Here is an 18,123-nt window from a genome sequence, read left to right on the forward strand (position 1 = left end):
GCCCTCACACATACAATGCTGTCTGGACCTGTCTGGACCTGTCTGGACCTTGATTTTGCATTTTTTTTTTTTTTTGAGACAGGGTATTGCTCTGTCACCCAGGCCGGAGTGCGGTGGCATGATCTCGGCTCATTGCAGCCTCAAACTCTCAGGCTCAAGCAACCCTTTTGCCTCAGCCTCCCAAAGTGCTGGGACTATAGCAGTGAGCCACTCTACCCAGTCAACAGGCATCTTAAAAGACCAGAAAGAGGAGAAAGAGGAATTCTTTTCTTCCCTAATTTAATATAGATCAATTTGGTTGTGCCATTTCCAAACATCTGGATGCTCTGATGTGGCTTAGAATGCTTGGAATATAATATACTTTAGCTTTCTGAACCTGCTTCTTAAATGCAGTGGTCCTCCAAAACTTTGGCATCATTTCCAAGATTCTTTATTCCATGGTTATTTAAAAAAATCTCCTTTCCCTAACTCCCACATATTGTTTGAAATATAGTTTATTTGCAAATTATTAGTTACATATTTACAGAGCAAAGCAAGAGCATGGATATTCTATTGGGTTGTTTGTGCCAACTCCTGACCTGGTCTCAACACCATTGCAAGACCAGTATCTGCTCTCTTCTCAGACTCTTGCTTCTTTCCACCTTGGGCTGCCGCAGTTGCTACTGGTGTCAGACATGGAAGCAGAGGGCAGTTATCACTTATTGAGCATCTGTTATGTGCTATAGCTAACACCCATTTCATAGATGAGGCAACTGAGGTTCAGAGCTAGGATTTCAATCAGGGCTGTCTGACTGTGAAGCCAGGATTCTCTCCTTACCGTCTCAGATCTGCTCTTGGCTAGGACACAGGTCAGTCGTGCACCCTGGGCTGGAGTCTGGAAAATGGGTAGATCCAAGGGGTCGATGGTTAGTGAGGTTATCAAGACCGTAGTGAAAGAAAGAGGGAGTCTCTCTCTACCGGGAAGCTCACTGTCCACCACACCCCCAAATGCAGCCGGACACCCCTTTGGCCTCCTGGCTCTGGAACAGAAACAGAGAGCTGGCACTGAGGCCATAGAAAGCGGATTCGGGCCGTCACTCCGGGGAGCCCAGGCGTCTGAGGGGACAATCGTCCCGTGCGCCAGGAGCCCCTGCTCCGGCTCCGCGTGGCACTTCCGATCCCCGGCCGCAGGCAGCTGCACTCCCCAGCCACGTGCCCCGCCCCCGGGAGCCGGGCGCCCCAGCTCCGACCCGCACCCGGCCCCGCCCCGCCGGGTGTGCCCACCCCCGGCCCGCCCCGCCGCCCCCTTGCCCGGCTCCCGCGGAGTCCCGGAGCGTCACTGCGCGGGCGGGCTGACCGACCCGCCGGCAGTTGGCACCGGGGGCGCTGGCGCGTCAGCGGCTCCGCTCTCCCGCCGGCAGCCTCGCGCGCCCGGAACCAGCGGTCCAGGCGGCGGCGCCGCGCGGGGGACCCGGAGCCCGCGAGAGGGAGGCTGCTAGGCAGGGAGGCGGCGGCGGCGGCGGCGGCGGGAGCCGTCCGGTGCTCCGACAGCCCGGGGCGCAGCCTAGCCTCACCGCCCTCAGATTGGGACTTGGCGCTCGGGCGCTCGCCCGGCCCGCGTCCCAGCGCGGCCACATGGCTCCACTCCGCGCTCTGCTGTCCTGCCTGTTGCCCTTGCACTGCGCGCTCTGCGCCGCCACGGGCAGCTGGACCCAAGGTGCGTGCGGGTTGGGCGCGCGGGGGCCTGTGGGGTCCGGGGTGCACGCGGTCAGGGTGGCCCAAGGCTGCCCCAGCCACCTGGGCAGGGTTCCAGTGGGTGGGAGGCAGTGTGCCCACTCCGGGCTGACCTGCTCTCTTTTCTTCCCCTGTGCCACGGCACTGTCCCGTGATTTCTCTCCCTCTCTGGCCCTAGAAGTAGACAGAGACCCCAGGAGAGAATCTGGGAGCATGGAGTCTCTTCTTAGGAGCCGAATATCTGTCTCTTTGTCTCTGTTTCTTCTCTCCTCCCCCCAATCTGTTCAATCTGTTTCCCTGTCCTGTATGTCTTTCTCGTTCAGTGTCTTCTCTGTCTCCAACTTGTGTGAACATGGGTGCAAGGTGTGTGTGTGTGTGTGAGAGAGAGAGAGAGAGAGAGAGAGAGAGAGAGAGAGAGAGACTTACATATCCAGAAGAAGGCTAACAGGTGATCGCTTCCTGCTGCAGAGCACGCGGGGTGTCATTTACACTCCTGCACAGAAACACACTCAAACACACTCACGTCCTTCCACTGCCCCCAACATAGCATTGTCAAATGCTGCAGACACAGTCCTCTCACGTACAGCCCAGATACACTCCAGTCCTGCCCTGCAGCATGGGTTACCCTCCTGGTGGCTCTGAACATGGGGAGGAGTCTCTGGTCATTTCCAGGCAGGGTGCCTGCTTGTCTTTGAGCCTTGTTCATGTGCCAGAGTGGATCCCCTCTTACAGCAGTCTTGGGGTCCTCTGCTATAATGGATGAAACTAGAGCTGTGGGCATGGGGGTATTTCAGGAAACACCATTTTCTGTGTTTTATCAGTGACTCAAACTGGGGAGACGAGAGGTAAAGTTGTGTGGAAATGAAAATTCCTCTCAAACTCGCATTCATGAATCACCAGGCCTGGAAGCCAGGGAGCTGTCATTCCTGCCCAGCCTGGCTGGGCTCAAGGAGTGCTGTGTGAGGATGGGCCTGCTGGCATGTGGCCCAGAGCGTGGGGCCATGACCTCACACTTAATTCAGCCCAAGTGGGCAGGTCACCCCCTGTGTCTCCTTTTATTTTTGAAGATCTATATTTATCCAGCTTGGGGCTGGGCCATACAGAAATCTTAGCAGCCACGGTGCTGCTTTAAGAAAATTTCTTTCTAACCTTGGAAAAATAGAAAACTGCGCATTCCCTCCCTCCCCTCTGCAGCCCCACCTTCTCCTTGACATGTGCCCACAGTCCCTTGGGTTTCTAGGTGTGTTTGTTTTGCCAGCTGCGTCCTCAGAAGCTCGGGGAGAGGGCTCTATCCCCGCCTGGGCTGGTGACTTCAGCACACTGGGGAGTTTGGGCAGATCTGGCTTTCCCTTTATTTGCCCTGTTGGCTTTTGGGGAATTTTAGGCCTTTTCTGGGCAGAGCAAGGTTGGAAGTCTTGTCGCTAGTGACAAGACTCTGTCTGGTAACATTTGTTTTCTTCCGCTAAGTTTAAAAAGGACCTGAGGGCTACAGGGAATGATATTCCCACAAAGTACTCAAACACCCTTTATCCAAGTGTAGGAGTCCTGGAGCTCAGGATGCAATGGATGGAAAATGGATGAACTTGAGCTAAGGGGCCCATCTAAGGGTGACACTCAGGGTTCCTATTTCTCATCTCTCCCTGCAGACTTCCCCTTACCTCTGCACCAACTGCATTGAAGTGACTCTTTGTTTACCTCCAACAGAACTGCACCTCTCTGGAAAGCTCAGTGACTATGGTGTGACAGTGCCCTGCAGCACAGACTTTCAGGGACGCTTCCTCTCCCACGTGGTGTCTGGCCCAGCAGCAGCCTCTGCAGAGAGCATGGTAGTGGACACGCCACCCACACTACCACGACGCTCCAGTCACCTCCGGGTGGCTCGCAGCCCACTGCACCCAGAAGGAGGGACCCTATGGCCTGGCAGGGCGGGGCGCCACACCCTCTACTTCAATGTCACTGTTTTCGGGAAGGAACTACACCTGCGCCTGCGGCCCAATCGGAGGTTGATAGTGCCAGGAGCCTCAGTGGAGTGGCAGGAGGATTTTCGGGAGCTGTTCCGGCAGCCCTTACGGCAGGAGTGTGTGTACACTGGAGGTGTCACTGGAATGCCTGGGGCAGCTGTTGCCATCAGCAACTGTGATGGATTGGTAAGGGATGAGACTTCCATTAAGCTGCATCCTTCCCCTCCCGTGCCCTGCTCACGTGGTTCTGAGATTGCTATGGGCATGTTTTGCTGTCTGGGCAAGGCAGGGGCTGTGCTGCCTTCTTGAGGGAGTACCGCCTGCCCCTGCAGGCCACCGGGTTCACGCTCTGCCAGGTGTGAAGTGGCTGAGTTGGGATGGTGCCTGTATCATGTTCACCCCTCGCCCCCCACGGACCCAGCTGGATCACAGGCTGTTTGGTTGGTGTCTCCAAGTACTGAGAAACACCGGGTTGAGGAAGCCAGGCTCTGGAGTCTGACTGCTGGGGTTGGAGTTGTGGCTGGGCCGCTGCCTGGCAGACGTGGCCCCTGCTCTCCTGGAGCTACCCCACTGGTGTTAATGATGTGGCCCACCTCCCTGGGCAGTGCACTGGGGGCTGCCCCTGCCTGGGTTCTGGCGTGGGCATAGTTAGTGATCACTATTATGTCCTGTAACATTGTAAGATCGTGTCTTTCCTCTTCTCCTCCCTGTCTCTCCTCCCAGAGCCAGCCTGCTCTTTCCCAGCTGCTCTATGCGGTTCCTCTCCTAGGACCCCCACTGCTTCCCAGAGGCTGGGAGTGCCTTTGCTAGTTGGCTCCACCTTGCAAGCCAGAAAACCACAGGATGGGCTCTCTTTCCCACCCCCACCTGGGGCTGGCTGTCATTCCGTCCTCTCGATGCTCCCCCTGTGTGGCAGGTCCTCGTGAGCTGGCACAGCAGCCTCAGGGTCCTGCTGGGTGGCTCTTCCCTGCCCCAGTGACCTCAGGTATGAGCTGATGGGTCCCAAGAAGGGGCCTGCTTGCCCCTCTGCCCTTCAGCTTTGAGACTCAACAAATTCGAAGTGGGGAGGGGTTGGGGTTCCCTCCTCACTTGTCACCATCGTCCCCTGTGTAGGAGATGTCTTATCTGCTGATTTCGCAGCTGCCACTATTTAGGCCAGTGCTTGCCACCTTTTATCATGATGAACCCCCTAATGCGTTAGATATTTCACCCTTAATCATCAGTCCACCCCACCACGAGTTTTTTTCTTTTAGAGGCGAATTCTCACTATGTTGCCCAGGCTGGAGTGCAGTGGCTATTCACAGGCATAAGCATAGGGTACTGCAGCCTCGAACTCCTGGCCTCCAGCGATCCTCCTGCCTCCATGTCCCAGGAGCTGGGGCTATAGGTGGATGTCACTGTGCCTGGCTTTCCTCATGCAATTTTAATACCACAGATGTACTGAATACCTCCTTATACACTGTATATCTATCTGTGCTTTATGTATTCAGAGGTGTAATTTTTTTGCCTTCCCCAGAATCATTTTCACCCCATTGAAGGTGATAGGGCCCTCATGGAGAGGGCTTATCTACACAGTAGTTGGTTCTCATCGTTAAGCAAGGGCTAGAATCCCCTGAGCACCTTGTCAGGGGCACAGAATGTGCCTCTTGGAGAAGGGACCAGGATCTGATCATTACCAAACTCTCCAGGTGATCTGATGCATGAGTTCCTGAGAACAGACTGAGAAAACAGATTGTCAGGTCAGCTGGGGGAGTCTAAGGCCTTTTCAGGTTTCCAGGGTGAGCCTCCGCCATCAACCCGCTCTGGCTCTGTGGCTCTGTGCCACTGGGGCCCTTGGTCACCCTGCTGGCTAGAGGTACGCCGTGGCCACAACTTTTGGTTGAAAATCCCAAGTGATGTTAGGAATCATCCAGGGATAATAATAAGTAACCCTGACCCCCTTTGCATCCTGAAACCCTCCCTTGTCATTGAACCAGCTCAGTAGCCCACAGACATGTATGTGCTTACTTACAAGTAGTGACTGACCACTAGGTGCCACAAGGATCAGGGCCACGAAGGACCCTGAGCCAGCACTCCTGAAGCATGATCACATGGCTGCATAGCATAGCATAGACGGTGACAAGCCACCATGCTCTGGTTTTGTGGGCTGGCTGATGGTGGGGGTAGGGCTGTTCAGTGGGCTTGGGGCTGGGCATTCCTCAGAGGGTGTTGCTGATTTTTGGTGGCCTCTGAGTAAGTTCTCATTAGCTGTGTGACCCTGGGCAAGTCACCCTCCATTTCTGAGCTTTATTCTTCTCATTTGTCCAAAGAGGGGCGCACTTGATGTTCCAGGGAAGATGGACATCGATTCTGTGTGACATTTGCTGAAGCCAGATCGGGTCTCAGAGGCTGTCCAGGCACAGGCTTCTGGAGGCTTGCGGTGTAGCTGTATAGTACTGAGGCTCCAGGAAGTGCCTGGCCTGGGTCCCTCTCTGCTTGGTGAGGGGCAGAAATGGACTTCACTGGGCTGAACTTCAGGCTGGATCGCAACACGTATCCTGACTGTTTCCAGAGGCCAATCCTGAAGTCTAGTATCTGGACGCCTCCCGCTCCAGGCCCTGGGAGTGGTACTCCCTGATTGCCTGTCCACTGGGGCTGCCAGCACAGAGGTCACTCCAGGCTGAGATTTCTTGACTTTCCGCCCACTCCAGGAAACGGCCCTGTGTCCCGTGACAGCAAGGGGCTGTGTCACAGTGATCCAGCAGAGCTCACCTCTGGAACTCAAAGGCCATGGTGTAGCATTTCTGATAAGACTGAACGCTGCATCTTTACGTGGTCTCTGGATTTTAATCCAACATTCTCTAACATCTGAAATGCCAAAGTCATTCATTTCAAAAAATACGTACTGAGTGCTGACCATGGACAAGGTCCCTGGGGAGATCATAAGAAAATGAAAGTGACACAGATAATGACAGCAACAATGAGTCCTTTCTGTGGCCAGACATGTATGTGCTTACTTAACTCCATCCATTTGTAGATGAGGAAACTGAGTCATAGGCAGAGATATGAAGATAATACAGATAGCTTCCATTAGCATGGGACTTTATCGTTTATGAAGCTCTTTTGCTTCCTTCAATCTTGTGAAGTGTGTGTGCAGATATTGTTATTACTCCTGCTTTGCAGAGAGTCAGGTCCCTGTCCTCGAGGAATGTGGGTGCCATGCAGGGGGGAACCCACAAGTAGTTTTAGCATTCACTTGGTTTTCTAGAATACCGTGGGGATGGGTACTCAGTAAATGGGAGTGATTGTTTTCTTCGATGTCAGTGAAAGTGACATTTGAACTAGATCTTGAAGGATGAGTAGAAGTTTTCTGGGGCCAGAGGGTGGGGAGGGCCTTCTGGGCAGAGGGAAGAGCTTGAGCAGGCTGGTGATAGTTGGACAGAGGAAGGCGCACCATGCCAGGTGGGGCTGTGGAGTGGAACTAAAGACACGCTGGGCAGGGGGGGGCTTGGTCTGACCTGGAAGGAAGGGCAGGATGGAAGAGAGGGTCTGGGGCAGGGATGGGGCTGCCTGCTCTCTGGAAGAGGCTGGGCTGGGAGTTGAGATGTGGCTGTATGACTCTGAGCAAGTTGCCCGCTTCTGTGGGCCTCAGTTGCCTCCTGGGTGTGTTGAGAAAGCTGGAATGGGTAAGCTCAGACCCCTTCCAGCTCTGGCACTGGTGCTTTGTGGCATGGGGCTGACCTTGTTGGAGTTTGGAGCCAGGCCCCTGTAAACCTGTAGTTGACAGCTCCCTCCTACGTTGCGGTCATGCCTCACACTGGGGTATGGGATATTTTACTTCCCAGCCACTGTCCTGGAGGGCCTTGTGTGTGTCCTAGCTGTGGGAGGGGAAAGAGAAAGATCCAGGAATGGAAAGGCAGGACCCTTGCCCTGGAGGAGTTCGTAGGCTAATGGGGACCCAGACATAAAAGCAAACCTGAGAACCCTGTGAGAGGCAGCAGGAAAAGGACCAATTTAGTTTGGTTAGGGCATCTAGGAAGGCTCCCCAGAGGAGGTGGCATTTGTTCAAGACTGTTCAGACATTATAAACTTGAAAGATAGTGCCAGTCCCCTGACCAGCAGAGAGAATGACTGACCCAGCCAGTCTTGAGGATGTTCAGGGGCAGGGAATAAGGGGTGTGGGGGTGGGGCCTGGTCCTGCCTGCAAAGTGTTTCCTCTGGGGTCGGGGGCAGCTAGCCTGGGATGCTGTTAGACCTAAGGGTCCCAGACTGGGAGTGTGTCCAGGTGTCAGCAGTGACCTGATGGGCTACTCTTCAGAGCGACTAACACTCTGTAGCTGGGAGGAACATGGGCTGGGGACCAGTTATTTTTGGATCCTGGAGACGTTGTGGGGTACAAGGATGGGGCCAGCAGATTGGGGTCCCTGCTTCTCAGTGGGGCTGCATGCTCACTGTACCCTTCTAGAATCCGGGCCCCCAGCCCCCTGGAGGGTTGCTTCTCCTATAGCCATCTCTGCCTCCCCAGGCCCTGGGCCCTGGTAACCCGCACTGGGGACGGGGGCTTGGCGGCACTGCGTTTCCCCCTGTACCTTCAGTGCCTCTGTGAGTCAGGGCCTGGCGCGGAAGCAGCCACACGTGTAAGATTTGTCACCATCTGGTTCTGTTCTCCACTCTCTGCAGATCTTGCATTTTTCACGGGTTATACGGAGTAGACCCTGGCAGGTGGTTTTGGGAGGGGCAGGGGAGGCTGCCTCCCAGCTGGAATGCTCACCACTGAACAAGTCACGGAAGCTCTTGGAGCACCTCCCTTTTGTCTTTGAAATGGGACTACAATGTGGGGTAGGGCTGGGGAGTTGAGAACTTCAGGGTAAGGGGCTTCTTTATGGGAGGCTGAAAATGTTCTAAAATTGTGGCCGTGGTTACGCAATTATGTGAATATACTAAAAATAATTATATTATGCACTTTAAGTAGGCGAATTATACGGTATGTCACATCTCAATAAACCTGTTACCCAAAGCACCTGGCCTATGGAAGGGCCCCATCGCAGGTGGTGGTCGTAATTCCAAGGAGATAGTCTAGGCTGGGGGAAAGAGCAGGATGCGTTCACTCTGGTACAGACCAGCTGTGGGATCTTGAGCGCGTCTTGGTCGCCCTGTGCTTAGATGCCTCATCTGTGGGGAGGGCAGAGGAGCAGCTGTCTATGGGGTTGTTCAGAGGATTAAATGAGATAAGGCAAAGTGCAGGACCTGGTTTATAACAGGGCCTTAAAAAAATGGAGATTATTCAGTGATAATCACTGAAATGATCTTGATTACTTTTTTTCCTTTTTTGAGCCCATGCCTGGGCTGGAGTGCAGTGGCATGATCTCAGCTCACTGCAACCTCCACCTCCTGGATTCAAGTGATTCTCTTGTCTCAGCCTCCTGAGTAGCTGGGCATACACCACCGCGCCCAGCTAATTTTTGTATTTTTAATAGAGTCAGAGTTTCACCATGTTGGCCACACTGGTCTTGAACTCCTGTTCTCAGCCTTAGTTGATCCACCTGCTTCGGCCTCCCAAAGTGCTGGGATTACAGACGTGAGCCACCACACTCAGCCAATCATGATTACTTTTTAACAGTAATGATCAATAATGATAAATATTACAAATATCATCAAAGTCCCTTTATTGCAATGGTATATAGATCATTAGTGTTGTCTGACTGGCCCTTGTCCAGGTCCTGGGGATGCAGGGATGAAACTCCACCCTCTGCCCCGTACTCCAGAAGCCCACGGTTTAAAGGGGAGGCTGAACTGCACAGTAGACAGTAAAAAGCAACACAGGCCACAGTAAGCTTCAGTGATTTGTGGGGATACAGAGAAGCATAGTGCACACTATGGGTGGCTTGGAGGTGAGTACTGAGAAGGAGGGGTGATCAGGGAATGCTTCCAGGGTAGGGGGCATTTGGGCTGGGTTTTAAAGGATCAGTAGGAGTTTTCAAAGCCACAGAGTGGGAACTGTATTCATTCTGTAGGGAAGGAAATCCTGGGTCTCTGCAGGATTCAGGAAATGGCAAGTCATTCCAGCTCTCCATGGGAGAGAGGGAATGGTGAAAATGCAATTGGAAAACGTCTGCCTCAACACGGAGCTTGGCCTTACCCCTGGTGTCACGGGGAGCCACAGAGGTTTTTAAACAGGAGTCACATTAGTGTTTGGGAAAGACATCCTTCCAGCTTGATGCTGGTGCACAGCAGATTTGTCTGCGGCTCGTTTGCCTCCAGTGCCAAACAACTGTCTTTGCCCCAGGGGCTGCTCTTGGCTGGCTAGATGAGTGAGTAGGTGTCCTGGTGGTTCCTTGGGAAGCCCTGGGTCAGCTCCATATTCCACCCTGTTTTGGGGGTGTGCAGTGTGGAGGCTTGGCATCTCCCCTGTGACCGACCCCTCCCAGACACCCCGTTGGCTTGTCCCCTTACATCTTGACCTGCAGGCCTCCTGCCCTCACACATGTGTGTCTAGAGACCCTGGGAAGGGCAGGGGGCACCAGAGCCTTGTGTCTGGCCCCACGTTGGTAGTCCTTGCTGCCGTGCAGAGCTGCCTCTCCAGCCTCGGGGGCTCCAGCTCGCAGGCCGCTGTCCCCGCCCCTGCCCCATCCGGGCCGGCCTGCTCTTGCCTCACTTTCCAGCACCCTGCCTTTGCTGTGCTGTTCACACCTTCCCGGTCCCCTCACTTGATGTATCTCCCATTTCAACTACCAGTTCCTAGAAATCAGAGACTGTCTTAACCTGTGCATTTCCTTGAGCATTGAGCACAAGGCTGGGCCCCTGGGTTGGAGGAGCAGGAGGTGAAATTTCAGATGCACCAGGAGGAAGTAGGTAACAGAAGAAAGAGAAGAGGACTGGGTAGTCATAGAGATGGTGGGATTGTGGCAAACGGGAGAGGACCCGCCCCCTCCAGCGCCACTCTGGTCTTGTAAGAGCTTTGAGTATTTTAGGAGAAATGGGAAATATGGATTTTTAGGTAGTGTTCTACTTCGTAAGCCGTTGTATGAACCAAACCCGGCGAGGCTGTTAGCTGGAGGCCTTGTGTTGCTTGTAAGCTCAGCTTCATGTGCTGGGGGTGAGTGTGACTCTGGAACCAGACCGCCTGAGTTGAAATATCAGCTCTGCCTCTTACACGCCATGACCCTGAGCAGTTACCTCACCTCTGTGTGGCTCAGTTTCCCCATCTGTAAAATGGGGATAATAGTAATCACTTCATAGAGTTGTGTATGTAAAGGGCTGAGCGCAGTCCCTGGTCACTCAGCTGTTGCTGTTAAATGGTATGGATTACTGGTTGGTTGAGTCTACCAGGCCTGAGAGGGTGGCAGCAGGGAAGAAGTAGTCAAGAGCACCCCACTTTTCTGGCTGCCATTCCCACTGGGCCTTCAGTGGGGCATACAGAGCCTGTGCTGATCCCGGCCTCCCTCAGGCCCCCGTTAGTTTTCTCAGGGTGCACCTCGCTTCTCCCTCAGTTTGCTGCTGGCCCTGAACATTCCCGCCTGTGTTTCCTAGAGGCACAGGGCAGAGCGTGGTGACCTGTGTGTCCCCATGACCCAGCACCGGGCCTGCTGGAGAACCATCTGGGTGAGGAGGCATAAACTCTTGTTTTTGTGTCTTTAACCCCCGTTAGATGAGGGGGCAGCACCTCTGTCATCCTCTCCGTGGCTGTCCAGCCACCTGTTCCTAGGCCAGAGGTGACCACTGAGGTGTGCACACTGCCATCTGCCCTCCTGTGCCCTGGCTGGCCCTGCAGGCCTGCTGTGGCATGCTGTCCCTGGGCCTCAGAATCCCCCCCACCAAAGGTGCTCACGCAGTCACTCCCGTGGGCCGAGGGGGTGTGCAGGGGAAACCCGTTTTCCTCCCTGCCCTTAGCACTCCCTTTACGAGCAAGTCTGTTTTGAGGGTGCACACCCTCTCTGAGAGTGCGAGATGGTTTCTCATGTGTGCTACTTAGATTACCGGGTTTCCTGGGAAATACTGGCTTCCTTTTGGCAATTCGTGTTTGCAGCGCACAAACAAGAAAGGGACTCTTTGGAGAGAATGGGGGATTTCTCCTGACCCACCTGCCGGGGTGATTGCGGGTCTTCAGTGTGGAAAGAGGAAGTTGCTGCTTCCTGATTGTGGCAATGTGAGGGCCTGGGGACACAGAGGGGCTGTGGCCCTCATGGAAGTGTCTTGACCCCAGCCACATCCCAGGAGGTGGGCAGCACAGGCTCCACTGGGGAAATAGGCAGGGTGGGGAAACTGAGTGACTATCAGTTCTCGCTCTTGCGTAACAAACCAGTCTAAAACTTGGAACTGAAAATAACATCGTGTCCTTCCTCACAACTCTATAGGTTGGCTGGGCAGTTCCTCCCCCGCCTGCTCCTGGCCTGCTCACATGGTTGTGTTCTGCTGGAGGGTGGACTGGGCTGGAGGGTGGACTGGGCTGGAGGGTGGACTGGGCTGGAAGGTGGACTGGGCTAGAGGGTGGACTGGGCTGGAGGGTGGACTGGGCTGGAGGGTGGACTGGGCTGGAGCGTGGACTGAGGTGGAGGGTGGACTGGGCTGGAAGGTGGACTGGGCGGGAGGGTGGACTGAGGTGGAGGGTAGACTGGGCTGGAGGGTGGACTGGGCTGGAAGGTGGACTGGGCTGGAAGGTGGACTGGGCTAGAGGGTGGACTGGGCTGGAGGGTGGACTGGGCTGGAAGGTGGATTGGGCTGGAGGGCGGACTGGGCTGGAGGGTGGACTGAGGTGGAGGGTGGACTGGGCTGGAGGGCCCAAGTGGCCTCTTTTGCATGATCAGCATGGTGCTGGCTATGGGCCGGGTGGCCTCAGTTCCCTCGGTGGCCAGTCATCCTCCAGTCGGCAATCTCAGGGTAGCATTTCACGAGGGGAAGGTGGAAGCTGGAAGACCCCTTGAGGCCTAGCCTTGGAAGTTGCATGTGTTAGTTTGTTCTTGCACTGCTGTAAAGAAGTAACGGAGGCTGGGTAATTTAGAAAGGAAAAAGGTTTAATCAGCTCACAGTTCTGCAGGCTGTGCAGGAAGCATGGCGGCTTCCGCTACCGGGGAGGCCTCAGGAAGCTTCCAATCATGGTGGAAGGCAAAAGGGAGCTCACATGTGGGGAGCAGGAGCAAGAGAGAGAGGAGGGGGTTGCTACACACTTTTAAACAACCAGATCTCACTCACTGTCACAAGATCAGCACCAGGAGGACGGTGCTAAACCATTCATGGGAAACTGCTTCTGTGACTCAGTCACCCCCAGTAGGCCCCACCTCCAACATTAGGGACTGCAGTTTGAAATGAGATTTGGTGGGGACACAGATCCAAACCATATCATGGCATAAGGTCCCTTCTGCACATTCTGCTGGTCAAAGTGAGCCATAAAGCTGGACAGAAGTATCCCAGAGTGGGGAAATGGACTCTTCCTCTTGAGGGACAAAGTGGCAAAGTCTCATTGTAAAGAGACCATGCACAGAAACAAGAGGATCCGTTGCAGCCATCTTTGCAAACATTCTTCTGTATTGCCCCTAGGCAAGTGATTTGACATATCTGAGCCTCAGTTTATACATCTGTAAAGTGGGTGTCCCTACCTCGTAGTTCTGCAGCTTGTAAATTACGCACTTAAAGTACTACCACAGTGCCCTGAACAATAAAAGTTAGCATTTCTTCTTCTTGCTGATGTCTTAGATTGTATAAGGAAACTGAGGCAGGATCCACAACAGGTTTATCTCCAGCCCTCTGGGGGCCCATGCCAGGGCTCTTCCCCCCTGCTTTCCAGAGGCCCCGCCTGTCTGGGCCGCCGTCTGTCTGAGTGGAGGCCCAGGGCCTGGGTCCTGGGTCCTGGGTGGTTTTCCAGTCCTCTAGCCAGTCTGATCTTGCAGTCTTACCTCCCTTGTCTCCTGATGGCCATGCCTGACTGTCTGCCTTGGATTAATAACTTATTTATGATATGGAATAAAAGCCAGACATCACCTCACTGCAGCTCCTCCAGAGCAGAGCCGGCCTCCCATTCCAGCGAGGGCTGGTTTTGTTTTTCTTCCTCTAAGTCTTCAGGCACTGGCTGGAGGGAGGGTGGCCTGGGGCTCAGCCGGCTGGTAAGAGTGATGGGGGCTGTGCTTGCCTCTCCCTCTGCCTCCCAGCCCCAGGGTGGTACAGGCCCAGGGTGGGCTCTCAGTGAGGGCCCAGGAGATTCCACGTTCCCAGGCACTGCAGTGGAAAGTTCCCAAATCGTCCACCAGGCCCAGCATTCCATTTGCAGCGCGTGGGGATTGCCCTGCTTTCATTGCCCTAAAAGCAACAACAGTGATGATATTTACATGTTGCTTCATCCTTAGCAGCACTAAGGAGCTCCCTGTCAACAGAAGCTCAGGTGCCTGCAGAGACCCTTGTGTTACGAAAATCTGCATGGATCCCAGCTCAGCGTAATTTCCACCAGTCACCCTGACTCTGGCCTGGGCTGGAGACAGCTGTGGCTAGAAGAGGCTTTGGGGGCCTCTAGCTCCCTCTTCATTTTCCAGCAGAGGAAGCCAAGGCTTGGGTGGCCGGGCAGGGGAAGGAGATCCAGGGTCATGTAGCAGCAGGTGAATGTCAGGTGTCAGGGCCCACGGGGTCCAGGGTTCTTGACTCCCAGGCAATGTTCTCCTGCAGTTCAAGGCAGCCTATCCTGTCAGTGGAAAGACCACGTGTATGTGAACAGAGACTCCAGGTCATAAACTGTGTGCTGTCCCGTGATATGGTAGCCGCGGCAACAGCTTCAGAATGATGAATGCTGAAAGTGATTGGTCTAATGGTGGTGGGGGGTGGAGAGGCCTGGGGGTACTGAGTGGAGGTGTTTATGAGGCTCCCGCTGTGAGGGGGAGGGCTGCTCGGCTTCTGCATGGCCTTGTCTTCCCTGAAACTGGGAGGCCAACTAAGAAAAACAGATGTCAATGGCCCAGTTAGTGGGATTTGATGCTCAAACGGAACCTTCTGGTGTTTCTCACACTCAAGTCACCAGTGCTGCTGTTTTATCCATTTTCAAAATATTGGAGGGAGAGCGGACCGCTGTTAGGTACACATGATTTGTCATGGAACATTTAAAAACCCTGCAGTCTAATTTTCTTCTGCTTTCAGTAATACGGCTGATGGGGCAGAAGAACAGGCCCCTTTATAGAGAAATGTCTGAGGTAAGATCATTCGTTAGGGCCAGGTTGTTCTGAATGCAAACTCTGTTGCCAGCGGGTGGCTGAAGGCCTTTGTCAGCCTTTGCTTTTAAGCCAGCCACATATTTACACCTTTGGTCTGTCCAGAAACAGCCTGCCACTTTCTCCTCCAAGCCACTCCCTGCCCCCAGGCAGAGGTTCACAGCCACCCCTCGAGGCTGGCAGGGGCCCACATTCTATGAGTTAGCTCCTCCAGCCCAAAGAGGCGGCCTGTGTTCCACGGCCTGGCCAACCGCTGGCCGGCGATTGTGCCTTTGAGCCTTTGCCACTTCATAATTCATAGTCTCCAGTAGGGAGATGCTAGGTAAAAGACACCATCGCCTAATCCACGGCCACAATTGTGGGGAGGCAGATCTCTCACAAGGGTGGTATACACAAGGGAGTTTGTTTTAACACCTGTCCCTAAGGATGCTTGTTTGGCATGGTTTCGTTCCAAAGTCAGTTGCGCGGCATGAACGAGTTCATCCCCCTGAAGCTCATGTCTAGAAGAGGGACAGAGCTATGTGGATGAGAATAGAGCACCTGCCAAGAGCCACCGCCACGGAGCACAGAGGAGGGAGCAGTGGTGGGTGGCATTTGAGCTGGGTGGAAGGGGCATTCCCGGTGGGGTGCCCAGCAGGGCAAAGATGCGGAGGCCCGTGGGAACACGTGTGGCTCTGGTACCACACAGGTCCTGTGTGGCTCAGTGTGGGGATTTTTGTTACTGGGATTTCTAAAAGGGAAACAAACAGCATAATAAGAATAACCAGCTCTGGGGCGGTGTGAGCCACCTCCTGCTCTCCCGGACGATGACCCTCACCTCCCTGAGCTCCCTTGCCCCTGCAGTCTATTCACCAACAGCACCCGGGTAGTCCTGTGCAATACGAGTCCTCCATGGTACACGGCACTCCTCTGGGAGAAGCCAGCCAGGCCCTGTCATTGTTCCTCTTCACTGCCCTCCCTGAGGGGAACATTCCTCCCCAGGGACTGCCAGGGCCTGCCCCTCAGACCCCTCAGGCTTTCACTCAAATGTCACCTTCAGAGTGGTGCCCTCCCTGGCAACTTTATTTTCAGTTTCAAGCTCCAGTCCTCTCTCTTCTCCATGGCGCCTTCCTCTTGGTGTGTCGTATATTTCTAGTTATTTCTCGCCTGTCTCCACCCTGCAGTAGAATGTTAGCTCCATGCAAAGAGGAATTTTTGGCTGCGTCCCCAGCACCTAGAGCAGGGCCTTCTCAGTTCTTATCTGAAGAATGAATGAGTGAATATGTGATGTTTCGGGCAAGGCTTTAGGAGAAGCAAGTTACAGAAACATAGGTGAACATGTGAAGGCAGCGGGTCTCGCGGTGGCTGCAGTGTGGGCACTTTGTTTTTTGAAACGGATTCTCACTCTGTCACTCATTGCACTGGAATGCAATGGCACCATGTCAGCTCACTGCAACTACTGTTTCCTGGGTTCAAGCAATTCTCCTGCCTCAGCTGCCCTAGTAGCTGGGATTACAGGCGCCCACCACCACGCCCTGATAATTTTTGTATTTTTTAGTAGAGATGGGGTTTCACCATGTTGGCCAGGCTGGTCTTGAACTCACTCCTGACTTCAGATGACCCACCCGCCTTGGCCTCCCAAAGTGCTGGGATTACAGGTGTGAGCCACCGTGCCTGGCCTGCAGTATGGGCATTTGTGTTGCTAGTGCCTGGCAGGTGGACTGTCAGAGTTCGGTGAAATCTGGAACCTATGCTAGCGGTGATGGTCCCTGGGCAGGATTAAGGACAGTACTGTGCCACCTGTCTCGGGGTCTTCTGGCCAATCGTGCTTCATCTGTTCCTTCTGCCTTTTGCAGAGGAGACCGACCAATGATACCTGAGGGGTCACTGTGTCATCAGGAGTCACTCGTGTGTCCAGAGCTACCTGGGCATTCTCCCATGCTCACCTGCATTGAGGCCATGCCTCCCACGTGAGCACAGCTTCAGCAATCCACTGGGCCAGGCTGCTGGGGGCTCATTTGGAGGGGAGGCCTGGCTGGGACAGTGACCTCTAGGGCCCTCTCTTGGGTCTGCTCTCCACTGCCAAGGGTGCAGCACCTTTCCTGGTGTCGCTCACCGTCAGCTGGTGTGTGTCTGAGTGGCAGGGTTCAAACTGCAGGGCCTCCATGCGGGGTGCTGCTCCTCCGCTCAGGGCCTGGAAGCCATATCCCCTGCTGGCATCGGAGGGCTGCTTCCTGTCTCCTCATCCTGGAGACACGGCTGCTGCCAGGACTCAGGGCCAAGCAGGGGCCAGGCAGAGGTCCCTCGCCGAGCTTGGTGGGCTATGGTGGTGACAGAGGGGGAAGCCTCCGAGCTGTGTGGCTCCTGTGCACTGGGGAATGGAATCTTGGGGTGGCTACTGGCTTGGCAAGGTCTGCCCTGAGTCTGGCTGGGCTCTAGAGTGAGAGGTTTGCAGCAAAAGGCAGCCTTTGGGCCAGGACACCTACCTGTTGATGGAGTAAGGGGAGTAGAAATAAAAAGTGACCACCCCTCCTTTAAGGACTTCAAGCTTTTGGCTGGGCGCAGTGGCTCATGCCTGCAACCCTAGCAGTTTGGGAGGCTGAGGCAGGGGGATCACTTGAGGTCAGGAGTTTAAGACCAGCCTGGCCAACATGGTGAAATGCTGTCTCCACTAAAAATACAAAAAGTTAGCTGGGTATGGACGCTAACTTTTTTTTTTTCTTTTCTTTTCTTTTCTTTTTCTTTTTCCGGGTGCAGGTACAGTTTATTCTTCACAACAGAGAAATACAAAGAGCAGAGGATTTGTAATTCCTTTGTTTCTTGCCCCCTTTAGTGTTTTCCCCCAACATTTGATTTTCATTTGCTCCCCACCCCCTTTTTTAAACAGAATGCAAACTTCCTTCCTGAAGTGTCTGAGGGGCACCTGCCCTCACCTCCCTGCCTCTGAGATGCAGACTCAGTAGTCCCAGCTACTCGGGAGGCTGAGGTGGGAGAATCACTTGAACCCAGGAGGCAGAGGGTGCAGTGAGCAGAGCTTGCGCCACTGCACCCCAGCATGGGTGACAGAGTAAGACCCTGTTAGAAAAAAAAAAACAAAAACAAAACCAAAAAACTTCAAGCTTTTGATGATCTGAGCAGCTCTGTTCTCCAAGGTGCTGGAGGACAGAGACAGTCATCACCTTCATCATCAACATCCGCACAGAGGGACTACTACTAACTGTCCTCACTCTCTGCACTATGGACCTCCCAGCTTGGATGGTCGTGAAGGCATTGACTGGTCCTTGGCCACTCGGCAGATCACAGCT

The 18,123-nt window shown here is 54.2% G+C and overlaps 1 protein-coding gene across 4 annotated transcripts in view; it reads left to right on the plus strand.

Moving 5' to 3' along the window:
- Nucleotides 1-1,335: 1,335 nt before the first annotated feature.
- The window catches only part of ADAMTS14 (ADAM metallopeptidase with thrombospondin type 1 motif 14), an 87,633-nt gene continuing 70,845 nt past the window's right edge, over nucleotides 1,336-18,123 (plus strand). For all 4 annotated transcript variants that reach the window (XM_010339289.3, XM_010339288.3, XM_003928632.4 and 1 more), the window contains exons 1-2: nucleotides 1,336-1,696; nucleotides 3,418-3,860. In XM_010339289.3, the coding sequence (XP_010337591.3) occupies nucleotides 1,615-1,696; nucleotides 3,418-3,860 (525 nt within the window). In that variant the 5' untranslated portion in view covers nucleotides 1,336-1,614. The remainder of the gene's footprint in view (nucleotides 1,697-3,417; nucleotides 3,861-18,123) is intronic.

Source organism: Saimiri boliviensis, chromosome 12 (assembly GCF_048565385.1).
Source record: "Saimiri boliviensis isolate mSaiBol1 chromosome 12, mSaiBol1.pri, whole genome shotgun sequence".
Taxonomy (NCBI): Eukaryota; Metazoa; Chordata; class Mammalia; order Primates; family Cebidae; genus Saimiri; species Saimiri boliviensis.